This window comes from Malus domestica, chromosome 08 (genome assembly GCF_042453785.1).
Source record: "Malus domestica chromosome 08, GDT2T_hap1".
Classification (NCBI taxonomy): Eukaryota; Viridiplantae; Streptophyta; class Magnoliopsida; order Rosales; family Rosaceae; genus Malus; species Malus domestica.
In genome coordinates, this window is record NC_091668.1 from 28,968,752 (window position 1) to 28,995,672 (window position 26,921).

Consider the following 26,921-nt stretch of genomic DNA (forward strand, 5'->3'; position numbering starts at 1 on the left):
CACCAAAACAATAATTACATTTGCTCAAGACGGGGCAATTATTGCCTTAGTAGGGTGTAAGTTCTCTTAGATTAGATGGATTCGGAAGTAATGATTGTCCTAGTTGACAGTATTTTCTTTTGCAATCCATTGCGTTTTGGATTTCAAATTCAAAATTAATATCGTGTGGACAAAGAGAATGATTTCCGTATCAAGCCAGACCCTGTGCATTTTTTTAGTAGAATACTCGTCCCCTGTCCAAATAAAGCTGTTTAACTCTATGAAAGGGTACTAATTATATCATATTTAACTAAACAGTGAATTGAATATTCTTTTTCTTCGAAACCCAGAATTTCTTCTTTTATTCTACAACCTCTCTTCTCATGTTACGACATGTGAAGTTGGAACAAACGTTGAAATTCATAAATTCCATACAAATTAAATAGAAATTTAAGAGTTTAGCAAAACCAAAAATAACTAATAAATTACACGATCTGCAAATGATGGATGAAAACTTGTTGGCATTGCACGAGTCTTCAGTCTCCACTGACACTGGTCCTCATTCATCATCTCCTCGTTTGGACAGCTGCAGCTCCAAATTTCCAAGTCCTTGTGAATATATACTTGGCTTCTAAGTGTAGATACATAGGGAGGGGTGCATTTTGCTCACTATCTTGAAGTAATGGCAATGCTCACCACATATTTATTAAGGTTCAAAAACATGTTAGACGTTAATTGGACGGCGGGCAGGAGCTTAGCGCCTAGCAGCGGCTTATGCATTTTTTTTAATTTTAATTAAATTATATAATATATAAATAAATGTCTACTTGTACTTAAAAAAATACATAATTGTAAAATAGAATGACATATAGATTATAAAGTATTAGAAGATGTTAAAAACACTAGGAACAAACGTAGAATGAATATTTAATCAAATATTTATAACAAGTATTTTACAGTTTATTGAAAACATCGAATACAAAATGAAAATTATCTATTTTATGTCTAAGTGAGAGTTGTGACCTAAGCAGGTACCCAGGCGAGTCTAGGTGGGCTAGACAAGCGCCTAGACTTGCTCTTTCTCAAGTTTCAAATGCCTAGGACTAGGAGTTAATCTCCGTGGGGGGGATGCCGCTTGGCTCATGTGCTAGTAGGAATTTTTAGAATAATGTTATTTATTATTGTTGGATGAGTTGAAATTTTGATATTTATGTCTATCACATGAATGTTGAAAACAGTCCAACTACTCCATTACACATATCTTAAAATTTAAACTCGTAATAAATAGAGCGGTGAAAAAAATATTACCCTAGAGAGAGACTAAAAAATATGAAGGAAACGTACAATTACAACTTTTAAATTAATCTAAAGGTGAGAGTAAAAATGTACATGCCACTAGAAGGTACTTAAGAAACAAGTTTGGGAGAACTTTCCAGCCTGTGCTTTCATTTCTTATAAAAAAATTTAGTAGAATTCTGGCAAGGTTCAAGTCGACCTACGTAGGAAGAGGATATTTGTGCATGAAACTATCCTGAAAATACTTTCATAATTTCTATTTATATATTTAAGCTCACAAAATTCACTTATTTATTTATTTGTTAATATTTGATCTAACCTCATAAATCTATTTAATACTACGAAGTACGGTCTACTACGAGTTTAGATTCTTCTCCACTTCCAAATGGGTGGTCATAAGTTTGACTTTCATATATATAAAGAATTCGATGTCAGATTATTGTGGATGTACCATCGCCCTCACCATATGGTAATAGGTAATAAGGGACCGAATCAACACAGCTTCTAGCAACAAATAGTAAGAAACCTTATCGACTTTATGTGATGTTTCGTGTCAATAAAACAAGAACATGTAGATAAAAATTTGCCCATTTCTTTATTTTATTGACATAACTGTCACCATGGTACCATACCAGTGCTATACAAGTTCTTCTCTCCAAGTAGACAACTTCCAACCGAAAATGGAAACAATGGAATGGCCTTAGTGCATGGAAGCCTAGCTAAGTTAATTACATTGCCTCAGTGCATGGAAGCCTAGCTAAGTTAATTTGTGTGTGTGTGTGTGTGTGAAGCCACCAATATTACGTAGTTAAGCATCAAACTTCATTTGGATCAAACAATGGAAACTTTCACGTTATCTGATATTTTTCAATGAAAATTCTTTCGCTACATGAATAATGGAAATTTCCAGGTAATTATATGATATTATCAATAAAATTGCTTTTACAACAAAGTCGTGCCACCACAATTGCGATATCCATAATTAAGTAGTATACTGAATTCATGTGAGTCACTTTTGAAACATTCTACGACCAAATCAAAGACTACTACCACCTTGGTTTTATCTTCCGTCTCTACAATGCATTTAAAAAAATTTCCCATCCATTTGCACTGAATTTCTCTTAAGTCTAAAAAGTTTAAACTTTCCCTTATGGTAATAGTGGACTGTATAATATATACATGTATACGTGCATGCATCCGAAAGATGGAAATAGAAAGAAAAAAAGAATGGCACACACCACACACACACACAAGCTCTTAGGAAATGGATCTCCACTCATCTCCAGATTGAACTTCAACGATATGAACTGTTTATTTTGTAAGTCTCGATGCATAGATCATTCTTGTAAAAATTCAATTCAATCCGAAATCATTTCCTTATTTAATTGTCACGATAAAATTTCAATGTTTTCTAGAATATAATATTTGTCAATTTCTTCGAACTCAATTAAATGGCTCAAATATTTTTGATTTAGCTGATATTCAACGTGGTGTGAGTCTCACAACTAATCTTAAAAAGAAAATAAAAATCCCTACCCTTGAAAGGCTCATATAATACTATATATATATATATATAATGAGAGCCCTAAAACGGTAAAACATTTTGAAATGCCAAAAATGTCACAACTAATCTTAAAAAGAAAATAAAAATCCCTACCCTTGAAAGGCTCATATAATACTATATATATATATATATATATATATAATGAGAGCCCTAAAACGGTAAAACATTTTGAAATGCCAAAAATGTCATCACTTCATATATATATATATATATATATATATAATGAGAGCCCTAAAATGGTGAAACATTTTGAAATGCAAAAAATGTCCTCACTTCATATATCTATATATAAAATGAGAGCCCTAAAACGATGAAACATTTCGAAATGCCAAAAATGTCCTCACTTCATATTCCGAAATGCCAAAAATTTCCTCACTTCATACGCATGGATAACTACCCATAAAAAATCCGTTGTTTGAATTTGTCGCCTGAATCGTGCCCTCATATTTGATGCGGGCGGTGACTTTGTACGGCTGGCTGGTGTGATTTGGGGGTGTTTCGGTTATAATGGGAGACAAGGCACATTAGGCATGGGGCAGCAAAGTCAAATGGGATTAGGATAGTATAGTTTTTGCTAATTTATGGGATTATAAGTCTTCCTTTATTTTTGTTTTGATGTGATGAAACAAGAATGGGTGAGTAAATTTTACTCCAATGTAAGGTAATAACATGAGAATTTTTCTTATTAATGTTTTTTCCTTTTTTTATTCGAAGATAACTTTTGATTTATTTTCATGATGCTATTTCAATTTCTTCTCAATGAAAGCACATAGCAAAGCAACAAAGCTATGGCGGTGGGAATACTCGTTCTTAGAAATGTATGAATTTGTGATATGAATTAGGTGATTGAAGTTGAAGACATTAATCCATACATAATGTTTCTGTTGTCCGCCCTGCATCAAAGGTGAGAAAGGCTTCTTCATGTAGGCCTGATTGAAAACACATTCATATTTTTTCATCGAAATTCCTTCATTTTACATTGCTATTTAATCGTTTCTTTATTGTTCTCTCATACATATTGTTCTTTGCGGTGCAAAAGCTACAACACAATAAGCATTTTAATTGGAATATTTTTCTTATTTCTTTGCTCAATTTCTTCTTATAAGGAAATCTATGAAATGATTATTGTTGGAAACTGAGTGATACCTATGTGTTAAGGTACTTCTCATAAAATGTATATTCTTGCAATCTTGCTAATGAAATTAGCCATAAACGTGATACCAATGTGTTAAGGCTTCTATCAAAAACACAACTTCACAAATTAAATAATCACAATAAACGGCCATTAATTAAAAGGTAGCCTTGCATCAAGTCATAGAAGAACATTTGATTACTAACAGAACTTAAAGGAAGTGCGGTTTGATGCATACTTAATTTATTTGGCTTTATTCATGGATTTTTTCCGGCATTCTTTTGAGAGCTGTAGGATGATTTTATTAGAAATACTGTTTATTTTGTACCGTAGTTTAGTGTATCCTATTATTCTTCGTTTAAGAATTATTTCTAACACTTTACTTTTCTTCATGTTTTTATTCAACTATCAGGGAACATATTGGAGTAAAAGTGTTGTTGTAGGTAAATTGTCTAATTCAAAGGTACATCTATTACTACTGCTCTCAACTAATATAATGATGCTTTGTTTTTTTTGGTCAGACTTCTAATTTTCTCATTGTTTGTAGATTCGCAATGAAAACTTGAAGCATCATGTCGAGACAAATGGATGGCAACTATGGCGTTGATTTTGCATGAAACTTTAACTTATGGATGGATTTTTTTTTTTAATGTTGGTAACTACAAACGTGTCTTGGAAACATATTATAAGGTTTTCTTTAGTTTTCATGGATGTATTATAAAAAAAATATCATCTTTGTTAGGTTTTCTTTCCTTTACATTTTTTCCCCACGTATGTTTGTGAGATGCACTGCATGTGGATAAGAAATAATAAAAAGAAGGAAAAAAGAAAGAAGAACTCATCTTCTTTCTTTTATCACTTAGAAGCCGAGATGAAAGTCTCATGCACGGTTTTGAATTAAAGGGTACATGTATTACTACTGCTCTCAACTAATATAATGATGCTTTGTTTTTTTATAGTCAGACTTCTAATTTTCTCATTGTTTGTAGATTCGCAATGAAAACTTGAAGCATAATGTGGAGATAAATGGATGGCAACCATGGCGTTGATGTTGCATGAAACTTTAACTTATGGATGGATTTATTTATTTAATTTTTAATGTTGGTAACTACAAACGTGTCTTGGAAACATATTATAAGGTTTTCTTTAGTTTTCATGGATGTATTATAAAAAATTTCATCTTTGTTAGGTTTTCTTTCCTTTTCATTTTTCCCCTGCGTATGTTTGTGAGATGCACTGCATGTGGATAATAAATACTAAAAAATTTCATCTTCTTTCTTTTATCACTTAGGAGCCGTGCGAGATGAAAGTCTCATGCACTGTTTTAAATTAAAAGGTACATGTATTACTACTGCTCTCAACTAATATAATGATGCTTTGTTTTTTTATAGTCAGACTTCTAATTTTCTCATTGTTTGTAGATTCGCAATGAAAACTTGAAGCATCATGTGGAGATAAATGGATGGCAACCATGGCGTTGATGTTGCATGAAACTTTCACTCATGGATGAATTTATTTATTTAATTTTTTATGTTGTTAACTACAAACGTCTTGGAAAGAAAGAAGATGAGTTCTTCTTTCTTTTATCACTTAGAAGCCGTGCAAGATGAAAATCATGCACGGTTTTGAATGAGAGAAAGAAGTGAGGAATCATCTTTTCGACTATGACTCTTCCACTCCAGTTGTTGCTTTTCCTTATGTTTCTTCGAAAGTAGCTACTTCAGCTTTAGCCACTCGAATTTTTGATATTCCTTTCTATTTCTCATCAAACAAATGGCATCTTCTTCTGGAAATCTTAGTTATTCTTATCATAATATTGGGGAATCTCAGTGCTATTACTCGAACAAGCATGAAACGTATGCTTGCGTATTCGTCCATGGGTCAAATTGGATACGTAATTATTGGAATAATTGTTGGAGACTCAAATGGTGGATATGCAAGCTTGATAATTTATATGATGTTCTATTTCTCCATGAATCTAGGAACTTTTGCTTGCATTGTATCATTTGGTCTACGTACTGGAACTGATAACATTCAAGATTATGCAGGATTATACTCAAATGATCCTTTTTTGGCTCTCTCTTTAGCCATATGTCTCTTATCCTTAGGAGGTCTTCCTCCACTAGCAGGTTTTTTCGGAAAACTTCATTTATATTGGTGTGGATGGCAGGCAGGCCTATATTTCTTGGTTTCAAGAAGACTCCTTATGAGCGTTGTTTCTATCTACTATTATCTAAAAATAATCAAGTTATTAATGACTGGACGAAACCAGGAAATAACACCTCACGTTGCCAAATTATAGAAGATCCCCTTTAAGATCAAACAATTCCATAGAATTGAGTATGATTGTATGTGTGATAGCATCTACTATACCAGGAATATCAATGAACCTAATTATTGAAATTGCTCAGGATACCCTTTTTTAGCTTCTAGAATCTATTTCTTAGTTCAAGATCCCTCTTACTAACTGGAATCAAAGAATTTGTAGATCTGTTCCGCCCAAAATGGGAATGGGCTAGGGTTATGAACTTATAATCTATAATCTGATGATCGAGTCGATTCCATGATTATAAGTTCATTCCATACCGAACTAGACTGGAATAGGGTTATATACATTCTAATTATGAGAAAGGGTCATTCGAGCGTATCTAAATAGGTACTATGTTTACATATGGATCCCTACATCGTTACATTCCATTTAGGATTAGGAATACGCGTAATAGGACCTGCTTTTTACATATCTCTTGTTATTTGGGATGGGACCCTATTCACCTCACCTCTTTGGGATTCTATTGAATCGAGAAATTGGTTTGATTGTCCATCTTTATGATATAATATATAAAAGGCATCCTCCACATAATTCAAATTGAAGCAATTGGATGTCCAACTAGGTCCTATATGACATGACTGATAAATAGAAATACTCTAACACTCCACATTTGTCATATATTTCATACATCACATTGGATAAGTATCATATTCATGGAATACGATTCACTTTCAAGATGCCTTGGTGGTGAAATGGTAGACACGCGAGACTCAAAATCTCGTGCTAAAGAGCGTGGAGCCGTGCAAGATGAAAGAGTGGGGTAGTTTAAAAAAAAATAAAAAAACATCAGGGAACATATTGGAGTAAAAGTGTTGTTGTAGGTAAATTGTCTAATTTAAGGGTACATGTATTACTACTGCTCTCAACTAATATAATGATGCTTTGTTTTTTTATGGTCAGACTTCTAATTTTCTCATTGTTTGTAGATTCGCTATGAAAACTTGAAGCATCATGTGGATTCAAATGGGTGGCAACCATGACGTTGATGTTGCAAGAAACTTTAACTCTTGGATGGATTTATTTATTTAATTTTTAATGTTGGTAACTACGAACATGTCTTTGAAACATATTATAAGGTTTTCTTTGGTTTTCATGGATGTATTATAAAAAAATTTCATCATTGTTAGGTTTTCTTTCCTTTCATTCCCCCCCCCCCCCCCCCCCCGGCGCATATGTTTGTGAGATGCACTGCATGTGGATAAGAAATACTAAAAAGAAGGAAAAAGTTGAAACCAAGTTAGCTTGGTCTTAGAGAAGAATAGTTAAGCAATTCAGTACTGATATTTGAAACGTTACACACAAAAAAATAACAAAAACAAGAAGTTTGCTTGGTGCTCAAATTCAGAGGAAGCCAATGCGATAGTCAAATTTATTTTTTATTTTTATTTTTTTTCCGACAATAAAAAAATATATTTACAACGTGAATAAAACAAAGAATGAAAAGGAGTTAGCTCGGTTTTGGACTTTACGTAAATGGTACATCCTAGCTACTACAATGAAAAACCACCACCGCAATTAAAAAAGTCTCTTGTAAGGGGGAGTAGAACATATATAAAATAAAACATTACTTTACACAAAGTGAAAACAAAAAGCTTGACAAATATTTAGATCATGCATGACAATGAAGAAGTCTTTCTTGACAATTACAATGAAAAACAACTAAAGAAAACACATCCTTGGAGGTGTTATGCGCCTGTGACTAGAAAATGCCTCTCACACATTGAAGGTGTCTAGTAAAAAGATAGGATATATAAAATATGGGTGTTGGCCTCTTTCAATTTCGTTGGAAAAATGAGTGTTAGTCATTCAAAATCAAAAACTTTGAATGGGCAAATATGAAAACAACTAACCAACACATTTTTAGGGACGTATAACGCCTGTGATGAAAAAATACCTCTTGTATATGCGTGAGTGCGTACGGAGAAACTAGTATATATATAAGTCTTCGTAGTTAATGTGGGAGGTAGTGGGATCGGATATGTTAAAATTAAAATAAGAAATAATTGTTTATAAACATATAACTGTCTATCGGGGGAAGTGGGAGGTCTTCTTGTTGACAAATTCAAGATCTGATCCCAAGGTTTCTCTTGTTTTTTAGGATTTCGTCCGGGGCTCGTGTTGCACAGAGGAAGATGATGTCAATATTTTAAATTGGTTTTTCAATTGAAAAAGTATCAATTTGGATCTAGTTTTGATTGCAACTATATAATAGTGCTGCAAAATACAGCGTTTAGGGATCGATCACGAGTTCTTGATCGTCAATTTTGATGATCCTGTTAACAAGCAAATTTTTTTTCTCGGAGATGTGAGAGATTTATGATAAATTACATCGTCGGTCAGTCATAATAATTTTGTATTAAACTCGTCATAATATTTCATGCTAATTAGGCCTAATACTAAGTGTCGGCTAACGAGCATTTTAATATGTTACAGAAAACGTCTCATGCTAATTAAATAAGCTTGGGGTTGTCTTCATAGCTAAATTTCATAAAAGTCCGTTCATGGCTAAATTTCATAGTTATAAAATAATTCACTATATATTGTTGGCACTTAGTACTACGGTCTAGTGATATTCCTTTTCACTTGTAAGTGAGATGTCTTATGTTCAATTCTCGTCAAAGGAGAATTTAAACCACATTATTGCTAGCCCATTGTGAGGAACCCTCTCCCCTATTTAGTGTAGATAATATCGTTTGTTCAAAAAAAAAATCACTATATATTTTCTTCTTCATAAAAGATATTTACAATAAATATATTAAGATGAAAACTAATGAAAATGACTTGAAAACTTTGAGGAACCCCCTCCCCTTTAGTGTAGATAATATCATTTGTTCAAAAAAAAATCACTATATATTGTCTTCTTCATAAAAGATATTTACAATAAATATATTAAGAGGAAAACTAATGAAAAAGGCTTGAAAACTTTAAGTTTTAACAATAAAGACAAAATAAAAGGTAAAGTGAATAGTACCAGGATTGACTTTTTAGTGTAAAAATGTGGTTTTTCGTTAAAGTAAACAGTAACGAGAGTTTTTTGTTAAAGTTCCCCATATTAAGTTCTCCACCTTTTCTGTTTAGCCATCACAAATTGTTAGGTGTCATTAATGAATCATGACATAAGGAAACTCTGAAAAATTAGTAATTACTAATCTTCATTAAAGGGAGAATTGAAAGATAGTTTCAATCCACATACAATCGATTAGTAAGAGTTTTAATTGTCTACTGTCTTGCTACTAGGACCTAATGGATCGTACACTGTGTAAGGTAAAAATTGAAAAATACAATGGACTTAAGTAAGTACAATTAAATGGTTTAATTGTTTATGACTAGGAATAGTTAAAAACAAACAAATAAGTTCGTGTTAAACTTTGAGTTAGTTTTGTCCTCATTTAGGGTTTTTGTTAGGAGGAACTGGAAAATGAAAGAAAATTCTTGCATGCATGTAATGCATAACAATTGGGGTTGTAGAAGTTGTATGTATTATGTCCACGCGTGCACGGCAAGAACGGCGTTATTATATTCAAACCGTGTATATATATATATATATATATATATTAGGCAGCTTCCTAAGTATTAGGGTTAACGGCTTTCCAAGTCCACATATGGGCTATATCTGTACCTTTTTATCGTTCTGTTGCAACTGCACTACTTTTGCAGCTCATTTAAGTTTTGTGTAGGCGGATTATTAAAATAAGATAATATAAAATTGAATGTGTGAATCGCACGATGGTTGTTAGAGGAAAGCTGAAATACTTATGTGAGTCTTCTCGACTCCCAAAAAGTATATTGGCTAGCTAGTAGATGGCTTTGCTCTGGATTTAATTTAACATGCCACGAAGAAAGCCAACTAACCTAATATTTTTGTTTTCTTTTTAAGAGAGCAAATTACAATTTTAATTATATTAATAAAAAGAACGTAATTTTTCTTCAAATGGTATGTAACATTGAGTGACGCTGAAAATGAATGGATGAAGTTGAAAATAAAATATCTAACAGTTGTTTAAATCAAAAACTAAAACACCCATAATACTAAGTGCCACGTAGTAATGAAGCCGAAGCGGGCTGACAAAAGAAAGAGTATAGTTGGGACTTAGATGGGGAAGGACTGGATCGGCATTGCGCCATGATGAGCGCCCTTCCATTTTTATATGCGTGGGGTGTCCTAGTCAGTGGTAGTATTAAAATGTAATGTGATTCCATTAGTCTTTGATTAATGGAGGTTAATTAATGAAGGGCCCAATTAAAGTCAAAGCTTAGATGCGTCCTTGTTCGTCTAATAATACGTCGTTGAGACGGGAGATTTGACTTCGGTGCCTAAAAAGGAGCAAAAAAACAGAAAGATAGAGAGAGGGGAACTGATTCTGCAACTTTGTCTTACTTCAATGGGGAATGGAGACAAGGAGAAAGACTTGGATGTTGATCTCTCACTCAAAATTGATGCAAAAGAAGAAAAACAAGAAGAAGGTGTAGGCGGCGAGGAAGAAAAAGAAGAAGAAGATGCTCATCGCGTCAACGATGGCGTTGAATCAACAGCAGCAGAAGAAAAGGAGGATGAGCAACAACCAGGAGTACAGAATAAGAGGCGAAAAACAACGGAAACCGGGGCCGGGGAAGTGGAAGACGATGATGTCTCAGTAGTCGAAACATCGGTGCAGGAGAATAATATGAAGACGGATCAAGAGGTACAGGTAGAATTATACATACAGCTAACCTATATCTATATGAGATGCATTAGACAAGTTTTGTACTTTCTTATTTTTTGGATAAATTAGAAGTTTTGTAGTTTAATTTTGATAATTTATTAACCAATTAATTAACTAAATTACTGTCATACATGTGATGTTTTACTAGTTAAGCGTTTTACAAATGGAGATGAGCCGTATGAAAGAAGAAAACGAGGTTTTGAGGAAGGTCGTAGAGCAAACCATGAAAGATTATAATGATCTTCAAATGAAATTTACGGTTCTCCATCAAAGTTGCCAAAACAAGGTACTTAATTAGTTTAATCCAATTTTAATTTTGTTATTAACATCCTCCCTTCTCTTTTTTGACTTTTAATTAGATGAATAATTACAGTTTCTTTTTTATTGCTCGAGTTGCGTGTTTTGTATTTCCACAAGAAATAATATTAATGAATTAGAGTTTTGTTAATTAATCATATCTTAATTTCGTTAATTTAGGATCCTCAAACCTTTCTATCACTTGCTGGTAACGATCCCAACGCAGTTCAAGGACCCAGGAAGATTACCAAGATGTCAGATATTCGCCATAGATCTCCACTGTTACCAAAACGTGATGATGAGAGTCAACTAGGGTTGTCACTGAGGCTAACCAGCTCTGCTACTACTGCCAGTCAATTAAGGGGAAGAGAAGAAGGAGAAGAAGACGATGATGACAAAAAAGAGATCAATAACAAGGAAGGATTGACGAGGACTACTAGTCTTACATCATCGTCAGTGCAACTGCAAAACAAGTTACAGCGGCCGGAATTGGCCGGAACTCCAAGCCACGGTGGCTCCCAACCCAATCGAAAAGCTAGGGTTTCGGTTAGATCAAGATGTGAATCGGCCGCGGTGAGCACTACGTTCCATTTGCAACTACTACTAATTAAGCACTACTCGGTTTCTTAAGATAACTTCTGTACATGTTACGTTAGGTTAACTTCATGCATACAATATAGACTATATAGTAAGTAAGAATATCTTTTAATCGCTAATGTTTTTAAGCTATATTTCAGATAAATGATGGGTGCAGTTGGAGGAAATATGGGCAGAAAATCTCAAAAGGAAACCCTTGCCCACGAGCCTATTATCGTTGCACAGTAGTCGCGGGATGCCCAGTCAGAAAACAGGTATATATATAGGGAAATTCTACATTATCATGTAAAAGAAAAGGTACTGGTAGGATGTTATGCACGAACATTGTTCGATTAAGAGGTATTGATGTCATTTATTTTAAAGGGTTTGTAGACTAATCCATATATGTTGATGTTTTGGATGGCATATGTTGTAGGTCCAAAGATGCCAAGAGGACATGTCCATACTTATAACAACTTATGAAGGAACACACAACCATCCTCTTCCAGTTGGTGCGACGGCCATGGGTGCAACAGCCATGGCTTCAACAGCTGCTGCTGCAGCTTCCTTTATGTTACTAGATTCAAGTAACCTTCATTTAGCAGATGGCACACCCTCTACTTACACCCAAGCATCCCTCCCTTACCATCATATGATGAACATGAACCCTTCATCTCATTCCTCGTCAAACTTGCGAAGCGTCGATCCTCATGACCCTTCCAAAGGACTTGTTCTTGACCTCACGAACAACTTCTATGACACCATGGGTGGCAGCTCCTCATCTGTACCACCAGGTTTTAGTACTAATTGGTTGATGAGCAGCACTAGCAGCAGATCTGCAAATTACCCTAGCAGTACTAGTCTCACCAACCGTCTTTTGGATAACGGCAGTAGATCAACCAGAGTGGCGCTAGGGGACGAACAGAAAGGTAATTGGAGATCAGGGGAAGAAAATATGTCCATGGCTGAAAATGTAAGTGCCATTGCTTCAGATCCCAAATTTAGGGTTGCTGTTGCAGCTGCTATCACATCCCTTATTAACAAAGATAACCATACAACAACTAGTCATCCTGCGCCGAATGCTATTGCCCCAAGAGATCATGGAGACAACAACGGTAGTTCATCTACTAGCAACCTTTGGGCTATTGATGAACATTTTCTCTCATCCAACGGTAAGCTCATTCGCAAAAACACCTCAGAATAATCCTCTTCTTAATATTTTTCCTTTTTTTTTTTGTTCTTTTATATTGTATGTTATATTCTTAATTAATAATCCATTCGTGCAAGATTACCAAAAAAAGAATCCATTTGTGCAAAGGGAAATTTATGGGTAATCACATAAAATATTATGTGCCATTATCTTTCTACATTTGGTTCCATTTACTTAGGAATATATACTATGTAATGGATTTTTGTAAATGCAATTATTATTCATCATCTTTAAAGCACCCATGTGAATAAACTTGATGAACAGTGTATCATGTATATGTGCATGAATAATGTTACACTTCACATTTTTTGTACTACATTTGTATTGTCTCTTTATCAGAGATATGACTCATCTACAAATATGAGTCTCATCTCTATTTGAGAGGTGGTACAAATGTAGTATGGAAAAAAGTAATGCTAGAAAAACTAAATTTGTAGACAAAATTATATGGACTTTTTTAATGGTTAATTCATCATTATACAACGTTATACGGGTCTTTACCACACAAACTAAAAGAATGAAATATACCTGCTTAATATTGTTCTCTTTCTTTCTATCGGCTTATCTAACAAATGTTTGGAAACGAACTAACTATTAAGCAACATTGCTTGCCAGTACTGGTACACAAGGTTAACCAAAGTCAATGAATCCATCTACGTCCTACCAAAACCAATAGAATTTTGTTGTGACGACAAAATCACTATTGACACAAGTAAGCTGCTTGTCCTGGAAAAAGTAGAGAAAAACTTGGACCTGGTAATTAGTATGAAAGTTTGGATCCAATATATTTGAATGAATGTTCTGCTACAATTGCAGTAGAACTTATATACAAGGTTTTTACAGAGGCATGCAATAAACAAAGGACAGAAAGTGGCATCCATGCTGTCCTTGTTGAAGCAGTCAGTAACCACATGCAGTGGCCTTGCTGTCCACGTTAATAGTGCATCCACACATGCTATCCTAGCTGTGAAGGAATGATCATATTCCTTCTGTCCATATTCCTTCTGTCTAGCATCAGAGTAGAGCACCTTTAACACTCCCCCTCAAGTAGGAGTGTGGATATCAATAACACCCAACTTGCCAAGATGTGAATGGAAGGTAGGTGCTCTCAGTGGCTTTGTAAATATGTCTGCTATTTGACGTCCCGTCTGCACATGAGACGTCTCGATCTCTCCCCTCTGAATCCTTTCACGGACAGTATGACAATCCAGCTCTATGTGTTTGGTTCGTTCATGATACACAGGGTTCGCTGCAATATGTAGAGCAGCTTGATTGTCACAAAACAACCTTGCCGGCTCAGGATGATTTACACGCAAATCTTTCAACAAATTCCTCAGCCAAGTAAGCTCACAAGTCGTTGCAGCCATGGAGCGATACTCGGCTTCTGCTGAAGATCTTGCCACCGTGACTTGCTTTTTACTTTTCCACGATACAAGTGATTTACCAAGGAAGATGCAAAAACTGTCACTGATCGTCGTGTGATCAGACATCTAGCCCAATCCGCATCACAGTAGCCAACCAAATTAAGTTGGTTCTCCGTAGGGAATAGTAACCCTTGTCCTGGTGCTTCTTTCAGATATTGGAGGAGACGATGTGCTGCTTTAAGGTGATGGAGTGTTGGTTCTTGCATGAACTGACTGAGATTATTCACTGCATACGTAATATCTGGCCTAGTGATGGTAAGGTATATTAATTTTCCAACCAAACGTCGATATCGAGTCGGATCCTTGAGGGCATCACCACCTGTTGTTGTCAACACTAAATCGGGTTCCATAGGTACCTTGGCAGGTTTTACGCCAAGCAAGCCAGCTTCTTCCAATATGTCCAGAGTATACTTTCGTTGGCAAATGGAGATCCCAGCTTTGGACCGTGCAACTTCGACACCCAGAAAATATTTTAATGGTCCGAGGTCTTTAATTCGAAAACATCCACTAAGAAATTGCTTGAGTTGACTGATAGCTTCCTCATTATTTCCTGCAATGATCATGTCGTCAACGTAGAGCAATACTACAGTAATGGAGTGTCCACAAACTTTAGTGAATAATGAGTAGTCTGCATGAGACTGTTGAAAGCCAACTTCTTAAATGGTTGATGAAAAACGTTGGAACCAGCTGCGAGATGCCTGCTTGAGTCCGTATAATGACTTGTGAAGTCGACAAACCATAGTCTCCCCCTGTCGACGATAACCAGGAGGGGGTAACATATATACTTCCTCATGGAGTGCACCGTGAAGGAAAGCGTTTTGGACATCCATTTGGTGAAGAGACCAGCTGCGAACAGCAGCAATGGTCAAGAGACAGCGGACAGTAATGAGCTTAGCAACGGGGGCGAACGTCTCTTTGTAATCAATACCTTCACGCTGCGTGAACCCTTTGGCAACGAGGCGAGCCTTGTAGCGTTCGATGGTACCGTCGGAATGATACTTGATTTTGAAGACCCATTTACATCCAATGGGGCGTTGGTGGAGGGGTAAAGGAACCAAAGTCCAGGTGTGATTGGCTTCAAGTGCGTCAAGCTCAGAATGCATAGCTGCAAGCCAGTGAGGGTCATGGCGTGCCTGCTTATAGGAGGCTGGTTCAACTAAGTGAGAGACATTGTGAACAAAGGAACGATGAGCATGAGAGAGGCGAGCATAAGAAATTTACCTGTGAAGAGGATATCGGGTGCCGGACATGGTGGAAGAGATGGCGCTGGACTGAAGCAAAGCAGCATGATGGGTCTGATAGTCACGAAGGTGGGCAGGGGGGTGTGGAATGCGGGAGGATCGATGAAGGGGAATTAGGGGCAGCGAAGGAGACGATGGTGTTGGTGGTGGCGAGGTAGGAGTGTCTGGGGTTGGAGGAAGTATGTTAGGAGTAGGATCGTCAGGAAGGGACGGAGCGGATGAGGCGGGTGATAAGGTAGGTGGATCAATAGTGGGAATGGGGTCTGAAGGTGCAGGAGTAGGGTCGTCATGGGGAACAGGTAAGACCGGGGTAGGGTGGGCAGGTTCTGGTGGTAAGTTAGCAAGAGGGAAAAGATGTTCATGGAAGATGATATCTCGAGAGGTAAAGATGCGCTTGCTATCAAGGTCGTAAACGCGATAGCCCTTCTGACCAAGGGGATATCCCAGGAAAATGCAGCGACGAGCACGAGCATCAAATTTGTGTGAGGGAGTGAGGTTGGTAGCATAGCATAAACACCCAAAAACTCGGAGATGAGTGTAGACAGGTAGTGTCCCATGCAAAAGTTTATAGGGAGATTGATGGGAAAGCAGAGGTGTTGGGAGGCGGTTGATAAGGTAACAGGCAGTTTGTACACTCTCTCCCCAAAATTTTAAAGGTAGGTTAGCTTGTAATCGTAAGGCTCGGGCAACATTTAAAAGGTGACGATGTTTGCGTTCAACGACTCCGTTCTGTTGAGGGGTGTGAGCACAGGTGTGTTGAAAAAGAGTGCCATGAGTATCTAAGAAGGATCGTAGAGAGATGAATTCCCCCCCATTGTCGGCACGAAGAATTTTAATGTCACGGTTAAACTGTGTTTTCACCCAAGAAAAGAACGAGTGGATTATGGTTTGTGTGTCAGATTTAAATCGCATGAGATGAACCCATGTGAATCGAGTGAAGTCGTCTACAATGGTGAGGAAGTAACGTGCTCCAGAGGATGTATGTGTTTGGTGCGGCCCCCAAATATCACAGTGGATCAAATCAAAAGGTGCAATTGATTTTATTGAACTGGAAACAAATGATGAACGAGTTTGCTTTGCTAAGGGACAAATATCACAAACATGTGTAGAATGAAAAATAATTTCTGGAATGGTCTGGGATAAAGAGTGAAGAGGTGCCGAGGATGGGTGCCCAAGACGTTGGTGCCACAGTGTCGAGGTATGGTTGACATGGTTGGCGAGATGAGGGTTTTGTGTTGGAGTGAGGTAGTAGAGGCCATTAAACTGCTTGCCCAGGCCAATCATCTTCTTCGTAGCCATGTCCTGCACAACACAATAACCCGGGTAGAAAATTACAATGCATTTCAATGCCCAAGTTAATTTACTCACAGACAATAGGTTCACACGAAATTGTGGTACGTGCAAAACTCTATGAAGGGTGATCTTGGGTGATAGTTTAATAGACCCAATGGATTCAATCGCAGCCTGTCCACCATTTGGTAACCCAACAAAATCATGTTGGGGTCTATTATGATTATGAATGGGTGATGAGTGAGAAATATGATCTGTGGCTCCGCTATCTACGATCCAACAGGTTGTTGAATGCGGAGAATGTTGTGTAGAGTTGCAGTTGGACGTATAGATACCTGTTGCATGTGCAAGCGGCAGATTGGTACCATTCTTATTGCGAAGGAGGGCCATGAGTTGATGATATTCCTCGGTTGTGAACTTTGGTTGATTGCTGGAGATGGATACTTTGGTTGCGTCAATCTGAGCAGTTGTCAAAGGGAGTGTTTCAACATTGTTGGAGGCTGGAGGTGTACGCCTATTTCTGGGCTGCACATTCTTTCCGTGCCATTTGTGTCCTTCAGGGAAGCCAATGAGAAAAAAACAACGTTCAACTGGATGTCCTTCATCACAGTAGCTGCATTTGAAAATCTTTCGTGAACTAGGGTTGTGAGTGCCATAGCCTCCTTTTGGTGCTGTTGAACGACTGGATTGCATTGCATGGGCAGTGGGTTCACGACGATTCACCACATCCAATTGGCGTTCGTGTTGGAGAACTAATCCATGGACTCGTCGTGTATCCGGGAGTGGGCTCATCATCAATATAGAGCCTCGTATGGTGGAGTAGTTCTCATTCAGTCCCATTAGGAACTGCATGACTCTCTCTTTTTCTTCCCTATCTGCATGCGCCTTGGATTCTTCGCACCCACAAGCAATGGGCTCATGGTATGATGCTAATTCATCCCAAAGAGCCTTTAATTTTGTGTAATAATCTGAAACAGACAGTTGTCCTTGTCGGTGTTCGACAATCTCTTGTCGGATTTGATAGATCCTGGAATCGTTGCCTTGCGAGAATCGATCCTCAAGATCCCTCCATGCTGCTGTCGCAGTTTTGCAGTAGAGTATACTGTGAGCAATGTTGCCTTGTACAGATTGCCAAATCCAAGATAAGACCATGTCGTTGCATCTCTGCCAAATTGAATATTTAGCATCAGTGGTTGCAGGGTTCTTGATTGAACCATCAACAAACCCTAGTTTATTTTTGGCGCTGAGAGCAATTCGCATGGAGCGGCTCCATTGGCCATAGTTGTGTCCATCGAGAAGTTGTGAGACTAAAACAAGACTTGGTGAGTCTGAATGATGTAGAGTGAGAGGATCAGATACATGAGGTATCATCTGGTCGCCCATGGGGGCTGGGTTTGATGAAGAGAAAATGGTTGTGTTTGTGGCGAAAAAAAAATGAGCCTTCCAGAGTCACCAAGATCGGTGCTCTGATACCATATGAAAGTTTGGATCCAATATATTTGAATGAATGTTCTGCTACAATTGCAGTAGAACTTATATACAAGGTTTTTACAGAGGCATGCAATAAACAAAGGACAGAAAGTGGCATCCATGCTGTCCTTGTTGAAGCAGTCAGTAACCACATGCAGTGGCCTTGCTGTCCACGTTAATAGTGCATCCACACATGCTATCCTAGCTGTGAAGGAATGATCATATTCCTTCTGTCCATATTCCTTCTGTCTAGCATCAGAGTAGAGCACCTTTAACAATTAGAACGCATTTCATACCGTGATTGAAAGTGTGAAATGTCTGTGTTATCAGTGCGATAAATCACAACAATGTCTCGAAGGCTTTCAGCAGCAGACGCCTTAATTGTATCAGCCTAATAGGTATGTAGGTAACAGACAACCAAGAGAATAGGAAGGAAGGCATTCGAATAGAGGTTTGCAAACCATAAATAATTAAATTCAAGGATTTAGAATTCAAGATTAGGGAATTAAGTTTTCCTTTAGATTTCTCTCTATCCTTATTGTAATAAATGAACAAATAAATCAATAAATAAATAAATATGAAATCAAGTGTGCGTTTCAAGTTGCCACCTCCGTACAAGTACAAGTCTCGAACCCAACGCGGCCAAATCGGACGATGACCTGACAGACGCCCCTCTCCGCGAGGACGGCCTGCTCCACCCCCCCCCCCCCACCCCCCCGGGGTCCCGACCTCAGTTCTGGAATGTTGTTCTGCAGCTCCGACATTGTCTTTCAAGCGGTCCTAGAGGCCCTCACCTCCCTCTAGGGTTTTTGGCCGTGACAGTCGTTATCCCAATATGCACTGGATCATTCATTACTCGGATCCAGTGGATACAACACCTAGCAGATTCGGACATGTCCATCCCCTAATTCCGGTTTGTTGTGCGTGTTGTAGATTGGGACAACGCCTAGCAGATTGGGACAAGTCCGTACCCTAATTCGGATTTGTTTAGCGTATGCATTGTGGTTATATACTTGGTCGTGAATTTGAATGAATGAGGAGTTGGTGGAAGGACTTTGTAACTCACTTATGTTGAATTTGGTGACTTTGCGATCTAGATTATTTCCAAATATGACGTTCACAAGCCTTGTTTTGAATAACAAAACGGTCTAAGATGTAATCATCGAACAATAGTGAGTTCACACGAACACCAAGTCCGGTTTTTCTAGCGTATGCATCGTAGAAGTTTCTAGCATCCGCTTCACAAGTGAACTCCATACCCTCTTCTTACTCACTCCAAATTAATGGAGGACAAGGTCTCTCAAGCCGTTAATAGTGTACCAAATGCCACAAGCAAACAATTAGTATAAAATTATTTGACGGGGGAGGTAGAGATGAAGTTCCCAATGAAGATCGAGAGGAAGCCTCACCTTCACCTCTCACGCCAAAATCCTCCACCAAATTTGTCTTTGATGGTAGTCTTGCCTTGATAACCAAAATGTCATAAGAGCTGAAATGGTGTTCCAGTTCTGGGTCGCCCTAACATATACTTTGGTTAGTGGAGTGGCAAATGGGTTGTGCTTTATGGAGGAGGTTCACTTGCGGTGCATTTAACTTCTGTTTACATTCGGTTCATAAACAAATCCACATCTAGGGGATGCCTTCAATTGAGAGATTTTTTTTCTTTAAGGAAACGATAGTAAGACCGAGACAAGCAAGTCCGTGGGCGGTTCCGTTAGCTTGGCGGCAACCATGGATAGAAGTGATAGAGATAGTGCACTTGAGTTATTGACACTTGTCTAAATCTTAGATAGGCAGTTAGTTTAATAGAATCTTGTGAGTTGTATAAATACCTCATTCATGTAATAACTTCAGAGTTAAGTCATCAATACGTGAAAAATAGCTTGAGCCTTCATCTCTCTCTCTCTCTCTAAGTTCTCTCTGTAATATTGTTCTTACAAATTCGTAGTATATACATTGACATGGTATCAGAGCAAGGTTGTCCACGTGTGAAGCCCAATGGCCACACGCGCTCCACGTCATCCAGTTTTTGTCCACGTGTAGGCTTAAAAATCTGCCACACGTGCGGGGGTGTGTTGAAAGTTGTCCCACATTGGTGAGGGACAATGTTTGCTATGTGCTTATATGATCTTGAGCTACTCCTCATATTGCCAATTGGTTTTATGGTGGAACTCCAATTTCATCAAGAAGAAGCTCCAGTGACTGATGGAAGCAAGGCCTTAATATCCTCTATAATCTGTCCAATGAAATAGAGATTAATAGAACCCTTCAACGAACCACAATTTGAAGTGAATCACATTCAATCAGAATATTTCTAGCCCCCCATAACCCCATCAGATCATGAAGAACGACTCAAGGCAGTCATTAGGTTCCCTGTCAGCAATTTCAAAGCCCACATGCTTAAAGTAGGAGGATTAAACTTCCTCATTAGAATACCCAACTTTTAAAAGAGTTATAAATCCGTAAGGTTTGATAGAATTCTAGTGGAGTTTCATTGACTCCACGTATTTTAACATATTTTCAAGAAATACAAGTGATTGATTAATTTAAATAAACAAATATTAGATTTAATATGTAAATTTTTAATAAAAATGTCAAATAATACATGTACTACTCATCACATATTATACCGGTTTCGTATTTTATTACTTATTCTCTAGAACATTATTATGCTACATGTTTTTTTTTAATTATTTAAAAAGGGTACCAGCTGGTGGTTTCGGCACATTGTCCCTCTTTTCGGGGGCTGAGAGCCTTCCAACCACCATCATGTGATTAAGAACGTACTGAATACGGGCCTGAAATTTATCCCAACCATTGTGTCACCATGTGATGGTTATTATGCAACATTTTTTTTTAAACAAACGATATTATCTATATTAAGAGGACGGAAGAGAGGATGTCACACTGAACTAGTTATAATAACATGTCGAACTTAAGATCTTTTACAAATGCAAATTAAACTGTAATGGTAAGTGGTGGCTTACGCCACAATGTTTGAGATGGAAAGGGATCATCTGGATCCCTTCCACCTAATCCTCCTCATCAAACAATTTGAATTTTTGAAATTTGATTCAACAGCTAAAGTTATTATAACTTTTAAACAAACGATATTATCTATATTAAGAGGACGGAAGAGAGGATGTCACACTGAACTAGTTATAATAACATGTCGAACTTAAGATCTTTTACAAATGCAAATTAAACTGTAATGGTAAGTGGTGGCTTACGCCACAATGTTTGAGATGGAAAGGGATCATCTGGATCCCTTCCACCTAATCCTCCTCATCAAACAATTTGAATTTTTGAAATTTGATTCAACAGCTAAAGTTATTATAACTTTTAAAGTAGACTTGTATTTGTAGTTATTGGATTAAATTTCAAAAGTCGTGAACTGTTTGATAAAGAAGATTAGGTGGAAGGTTACGGAACCTTCCCGTTTTAGAATGATAAAAAATTTGGGGAAACCGAAACAAGACGCGGGTCGAGGGTTTTGGTGAACACACTCTCTTCTTCTTCTTCTTTTTTTCGTTTTCTTCATCGACTCATGGGAAGCGCCGCAGTTGAGAAAACGCAGGAGGAGCTCCGTAAGGAGATCGATGAACTCCAACGCCAACAGCGCGAGGTCTGCTTCTCCCTCTCTATATGTATATACACACACAAACATATATACAGATATACATGTAATTCATATTTGCTTTTTTCTTAATCTTCAGATTACGGAACGGCTTCGAGACCCTAGGGGACTCCGGAAGGGAGGCTTGGTGGCCGCTGGTCCTCGCAATTTTGCAGCCAATGGTGCTGGTGTTCGTCCGCGTGGATTTACTCGACCTGTAATTTACCCACTTGCTGGCTTGTTTCAATTCATCTTTTGTTCCCATGGAGCTAATCGCAGCGAAAATTTCTTGGGAATTTTTGCGTTTGTGTTGATAAAATTTGGTCACTTTTAAGTTTACAATCATTATTTTTTGAGTTAGAGTTGTAATTGGCCATTGTAATTTTCAGGCAGATAGAGCTGATGCGGAGGATCAACGTCCTGCAAAACGCCGGCTTTCATCAGCGGTTGTCAAGGTAAGACCCCTTGCATTTTGTATAAAGTAATTATGCTCTGGCTGTTGTGGTTTATAAACTTGAGCTAATTGTAATGGGTCTTAATCTTACCCTCCGTTTGAAGTCTGAGAAATTAGGAAGGAAGAAAAAGTAATGATTGTATGTAATAGATATAATTTTGCCTCAAATGAGAAAAGGGGTACGTTTTGGTACTATTGAGGACGGCTTTGTTAATGTTGTCTTCCTAACACAGTTTGGAAATCGTTTTTCTTGATTTTGGATAAAGGTCGAGGATGGAGAAATCACTGAAGGTGGTGAAGAGGTCAAGGATGTGAAGACGACTGATTCAGTTGTAGAAGCTACGGCTGATCAGAGTGATAGGAAGTTGGCAAATTCCCAACAAAGTGGCTGGTCAAGGAGGGAAGGGAATCATGGAGTAGCAAAGAAGGTAACTTTACGTCTTTCTCGTTTTCCCGAGGAGTGTTGCTCCGGAACCATAAATCTCTATTGAATTTGATTGTTGTTTTGTGGTTAGGATTTTGAAATTCCAGCAGCAGATCATGTTCCGAGAGTGTTGCCAAAAGAACAAGACCCCAGCTTGGTTAATAGGAACAAAAGAATGCTAGGACAACTTTTGGGGACTCTAGAGGTATGTGCAGTTTAGTCTATTGGTTTCATAAGCAACAAGTGATTAAAACTGATTTATATTGTTACAAGTTACAACTAAAATATACTTCTTCTAAACATCAAAATTATTAGAAGAAATTTTGTTTTAACTGACCAAATTCTCGTCTTTTGAGTGGCCACCATTTTATGTTTGTGTGCAAATTGAGGTCAAGCCACTCGAAGCGGTACTTGCTACTATTAATTCAATCCATACTCTGATGTAGGAATACATAACATGTGAACAAATTTTGAGGAGTATAGATTTTTTCCATGGCTCTGTAGTCTAGAGAATATTATTTTAAGTGGTTGAGGGTTATATAGGACTTCACAATATGCATTAGGGATGTTTCATAACACTTCACAAGTGCCAAATATTGAAGAGGAAGTCAGTAGTTGCCCTTCTTAGGGCCCACTTGATAACCATTTCGTTTTTGGTTTTCATTGCTTGATATATTAGGAACGTATATGGGGAAAAGAGGGATGAAGAAGGGTGTGGGAAGAGTAGGGAAGAAATAAAGAAGAATGAAGTAAAATTTTGAAAACGAATTAAAACAAAATTTTTAAAGTGAAAACCACTCAAAAAAGTTTTTGGTTTCTAGTTTTCATTTTGTGCCTTTCCTTAAAGCTTTCTTTTATATCTCTCACACCATCTTTCATCTACTCTTATTTATCCCTCCTTTGCCCCATGTATTCCCCCTCTGTCACTAATACAAAAGTGACAACCACATGCTTAAAATGAAATGGTTTTCAAAACGACCCTCTTGCTACAGGGGAAGCCACTGGTTGATATTCTTAGGCATCCACTGTAATCAATTTTGCATTTTAGAGATTTCTTAACACTTACAATATTAATTAAGCACCTCATATCGTATGGTCTGCTTAAGGTGTGAAACTATCATATTTCATAGGCTGAAATTTTTTTCCCATAACATGTTTTGTAATGACAGTTATATATTGTAATTCCATATGCTTATTTATTTTCCCTGGTGGTGAAACTGTTGCAGAAATTCAGGAAAGAGGACTTGCAACTTTCAGGGACAGAGGCATTCATGCGGAGATCAGATTCTTTACAGAGAGTGAGTATATAAATGATTTCTTTAATACTTACCTATTTTAGTGTATATCCATGGCTTTATATAATTCAAATTTAGTGTATATCCATGGCTTTATATACTTCAAATTTAGTGTATATCCATGACGCAAAATAATATTTCTATATGAATGTCGGCATGCTGGAAGTTTTAGGATGATGATTTATTCACCCACTGATACCTGGCATTCCCACTTTAACACTCACATGCTAATCATCCTCCATTTACACAAGGCCTTTCTCGTACTGGAGTGGAAGGTACTCAACTAGGTCAACAGGAGCGAGCAGGGAATATGAAAAGAAGTAAAGAACAAATGATGTTGTGCATTTTGTTATTCTTATCTGGGTTGCTCTTGTTTTGAAAAATATTATGCTATATGAAAGTCTAAATGTGTACGCTTGGAGCATCAATATATGAAGACCATATCTAGCTTGATTCTTGTCTCCTGGATTTTTTGGGAGTTACCAAATAGATAAAATTGCCTGAATATAGTTAATGAAAGGTGCTAGTAAATTTGGGAAATTCTATATAAAACGGATATTTGCGAAATACTGAAATTGTTTGTACTTTCTGGCCATGAAGGGATTGTAGTCTTGTAGAGTAGGCATATTTTCCTTTGTTTTGTACTTTTTCTTAATAATACTTTGTTTATATGACGTATAGAGACGCTTGTTAATGCTCATTGCAAGCATTTTTTTCCCATGAATTTTTCTTCTTTTCTTTTCATTTATAAAGTATATTGAGTTTAATGATGAAACTTGTAATGCTTTTTGTAATAAATCTAGGCTGAACAAAGAGCACGAGAAGAAAGTGAAAGACTTAGGCTACAAGAGCGTGAACAAATTGCGGAAAAGCGGAGGAGAGATCTGGTTCGTTGTTAAGTTCCCGATAATAATACTTTGACCTACATTAGTGTAGCCTAGAAATGACTTTTTGTTTGAGGAACACGGTAATCCTTATTGGCTAATCCCTGCACTTATTTTTGTAGACTCTTCGGGCACGCGTTAATGCCAAGACGGAAGAAAAGAAATTGGAACTTCTTTTTCTTCAGTGGAGTGAGCATAATAAAAGACTTGGGAATTTTATAAGGTATAAGGTTTCCAACTATCAATTTACTTAAACGGTTGTCACAAAAAAAAAAAAAAAGTTCTAAAAAGTAATTCTCTGTTGTTTTTTTCTTTTGCAGGTTATTTTTAATTTTGGTCCAAAAAAAGTGTCCATATTCACATTTTATTGGGACAAAGATAAGTTTCTATTCGTGCAAATATTAGTGTTGAAGCAACCTGATGACTGGATGTTTCCTGCGTTATTGTGGGGTTTTAGGTAGAATTAATTAGTGCTTTCTTCCATATTAATTTCTCACTCATGTTTGGTTGGTTGGAAATTTGTTCGATTTCAGGACCAAAGCAGAGCCTCCAATATATTATCTGCCCAAGAAACCATTGGAAGAGGATGCTGCGCTAGCTGAACAGCGAAAAGAAAAGGTGAGTTCCTTGTGACTTGTCACGTTGTTTCTGAATACTTGGAGACACTGGCTTATGGTTTCAATGGAAGCCAATGTCTTTTCTAATTTCTCACAAAAAATGTTCTGTGAAGCTGCTAATTAAGTAAAACTGGAAATTTGATTGGGCACTAAATTTAAATATCCGCTTGTAAGTAAGAACTCAGCAGCAAGGATAACGAGATTACAGTTTTGCGCTTGGGGGGTGACCCTCTTGCGATACATCAGGACTAGTTATGTATTGCATCTTCATTTATATGTCTATTTTGCTTGATTCTTCCCGTACAAACTGTATCAGGAGTTTCTAGCATGGAAAGCTGCACGAAGAGAGGAACTGACCGAGTATCAGAAGCAGATTGGGGAGCAGTATATTGCCAATGTTGAAAAGGAGTTGGAGAGGTGGCAAAATGCAAGGAAACCAAGGAAAGCGAACAACGATGTGATGAACTTACAGGAAACAATGGACAAAGAGTTAGACACACACAGGCTTGAGCATGGTCCCAAGAAAAGAACCATCCCTGATGGAAGCAACAACGAAGATGAGGATGATGTGGAAGATATTAACGTAGCAGAGGACTACATGATTGATGATGTGCTTGACGTTGATGATAACAATCGAAGGGGCGATGAAATAGCTAAACCGGATGCAGGTAATACCAGTCCAAACGCAGATACTGTTGAGTAGCGGTAAGATTAGCCACCCGTCACACCTGTTCCTTAAAGCTGGAGTCTCCTAGGAATACTCTAAATCTATAGTTGATTTACTTAGCCTTGTGTCATGCAGTTTCTTCTCTCTGTCTATTTATGAATCGCTTTTTGAGTCAAACTTATTTTTCATCCCGCTCTTTAGCACGCGCGTGTATTTGAATTATTTGGTGTAGTTGCTGAAGACTAGTAACAGATATTTGTTACTGCATATTTTGAATTCGAATGAAGCATATGTTGCATTTCTGCCGAATTTGAAGCTCAAGTTAGGTATTGCTCTTTCATTTCCTCTTTTTTGAAACATAAAGCAAGTAACACGGTGTGGTAATGGATCTCGTAGATTGGTGTTGGGTTAGGGTTTAAGGTGAAAGGGAGGTCGAGGATTAGGGGCAGTGAG

General features: G+C 37.4%; 3 protein-coding genes across 4 annotated transcripts; all 3 read left to right on the top strand.

The window, feature by feature from the left end:
- The first annotated feature begins 3,627 nt into the window (after positions 1 to 3,627).
- LOC103400707 (NAD(P)H-quinone oxidoreductase subunit 2 A, chloroplastic) lies at positions 3,628 to 6,748 on the top strand. The gene is given in 4 exon segments (XM_070826427.1): positions 3,628 to 3,657; positions 4,384 to 4,434; positions 5,608 to 6,264; positions 6,266 to 6,748. Coding segments are annotated over 4 exon segments (870 nt in total). The 3' UTR covers positions 6,398 to 6,748.
- Positions 6,749 to 10,596: 3,848 nt separating this feature from the next.
- Positions 10,597 to 13,324, top strand: LOC103428931 (probable WRKY transcription factor 9). 2 transcript variants are annotated; one of them, XM_008367066.4, is made up of 5 exons: positions 10,597 to 10,988; positions 11,152 to 11,289; positions 11,481 to 11,873; positions 12,038 to 12,151; positions 12,313 to 13,324. In XM_008367066.4, the coding sequence occupies exons 1-5, from the start codon at positions 10,683 to 10,685 to the stop codon at positions 13,078 to 13,080; spliced, it is 1,719 nt and encodes a 572-aa protein (XP_008365288.2). In that variant the 5' UTR covers positions 10,597 to 10,682; the 3' UTR covers positions 13,081 to 13,324. The 2 variants fall into 2 exon arrangements, with proteins under 2 accessions (XP_008365288.2, XP_008365289.2); XM_008367067.4 differs by having other exon boundaries at positions 10,598 to 10,982.
- Positions 13,325 to 21,943: 8,619 nt separating this feature from the next.
- LOC103421373 (uncharacterized) lies at positions 21,944 to 26,777 on the top strand. The gene is made up of 10 exons (XM_008359396.4): positions 21,944 to 22,136; positions 22,228 to 22,344; positions 22,517 to 22,582; positions 22,848 to 23,009; positions 23,097 to 23,210; positions 24,232 to 24,303; positions 25,104 to 25,187; positions 25,307 to 25,407; positions 25,718 to 25,802; positions 26,118 to 26,777. Exons 1-10 carry the CDS (start codon positions 22,059 to 22,061, stop codon positions 26,502 to 26,504), a joined length of 1,266 nt encoding a protein of 421 aa, XP_008357618.3. The 5' UTR covers positions 21,944 to 22,058; the 3' UTR covers positions 26,505 to 26,777.
- The last annotated feature ends 144 nt before the right edge of the window (positions 26,778 to 26,921 follow it).

What these genes read in the sequence shown, in the direction of transcription:
- LOC103428931 (XM_008367066.4), top strand. Translation starts at nt 10,683, where the DNA reads ATGGGGAATGGAGACAAGGAGAAAGACTTGGATGTTGATCTCTCACTC. An exon ending in ATCAAAGTTGCCAAAACAAG is followed by an intron (nt 11,290 to 11,480) that starts GTACTTAATTAG and finishes TCGTTAATTTAG; the next exon opens with GATCCTCAAACCTTTCTATC. An exon ending in CAAGATGTGAATCGGCCGCG is followed by an intron (nt 11,874 to 12,037) that starts GTGAGCACTACG and finishes GCTATATTTCAG; the next exon opens with ATAAATGATGGGTGCAGTTG.
- LOC103421373 (XM_008359396.4), top strand. Translation starts at nt 22,059, where the DNA reads ATGGGAAGCGCCGCAGTTGAGAAAACGCAGGAGGAGCTCCGTAAGGAG. An exon ending in TCCAACGCCAACAGCGCGAG is followed by an intron (nt 22,137 to 22,227) that starts GTCTGCTTCTCC and finishes CTTAATCTTCAG; the next exon opens with ATTACGGAACGGCTTCGAGA. An exon ending in AGACTTGGGAATTTTATAAG is followed by an intron (nt 25,408 to 25,717) that starts GTATAAGGTTTC and finishes GTTCGATTTCAG; the next exon opens with GACCAAAGCAGAGCCTCCAA.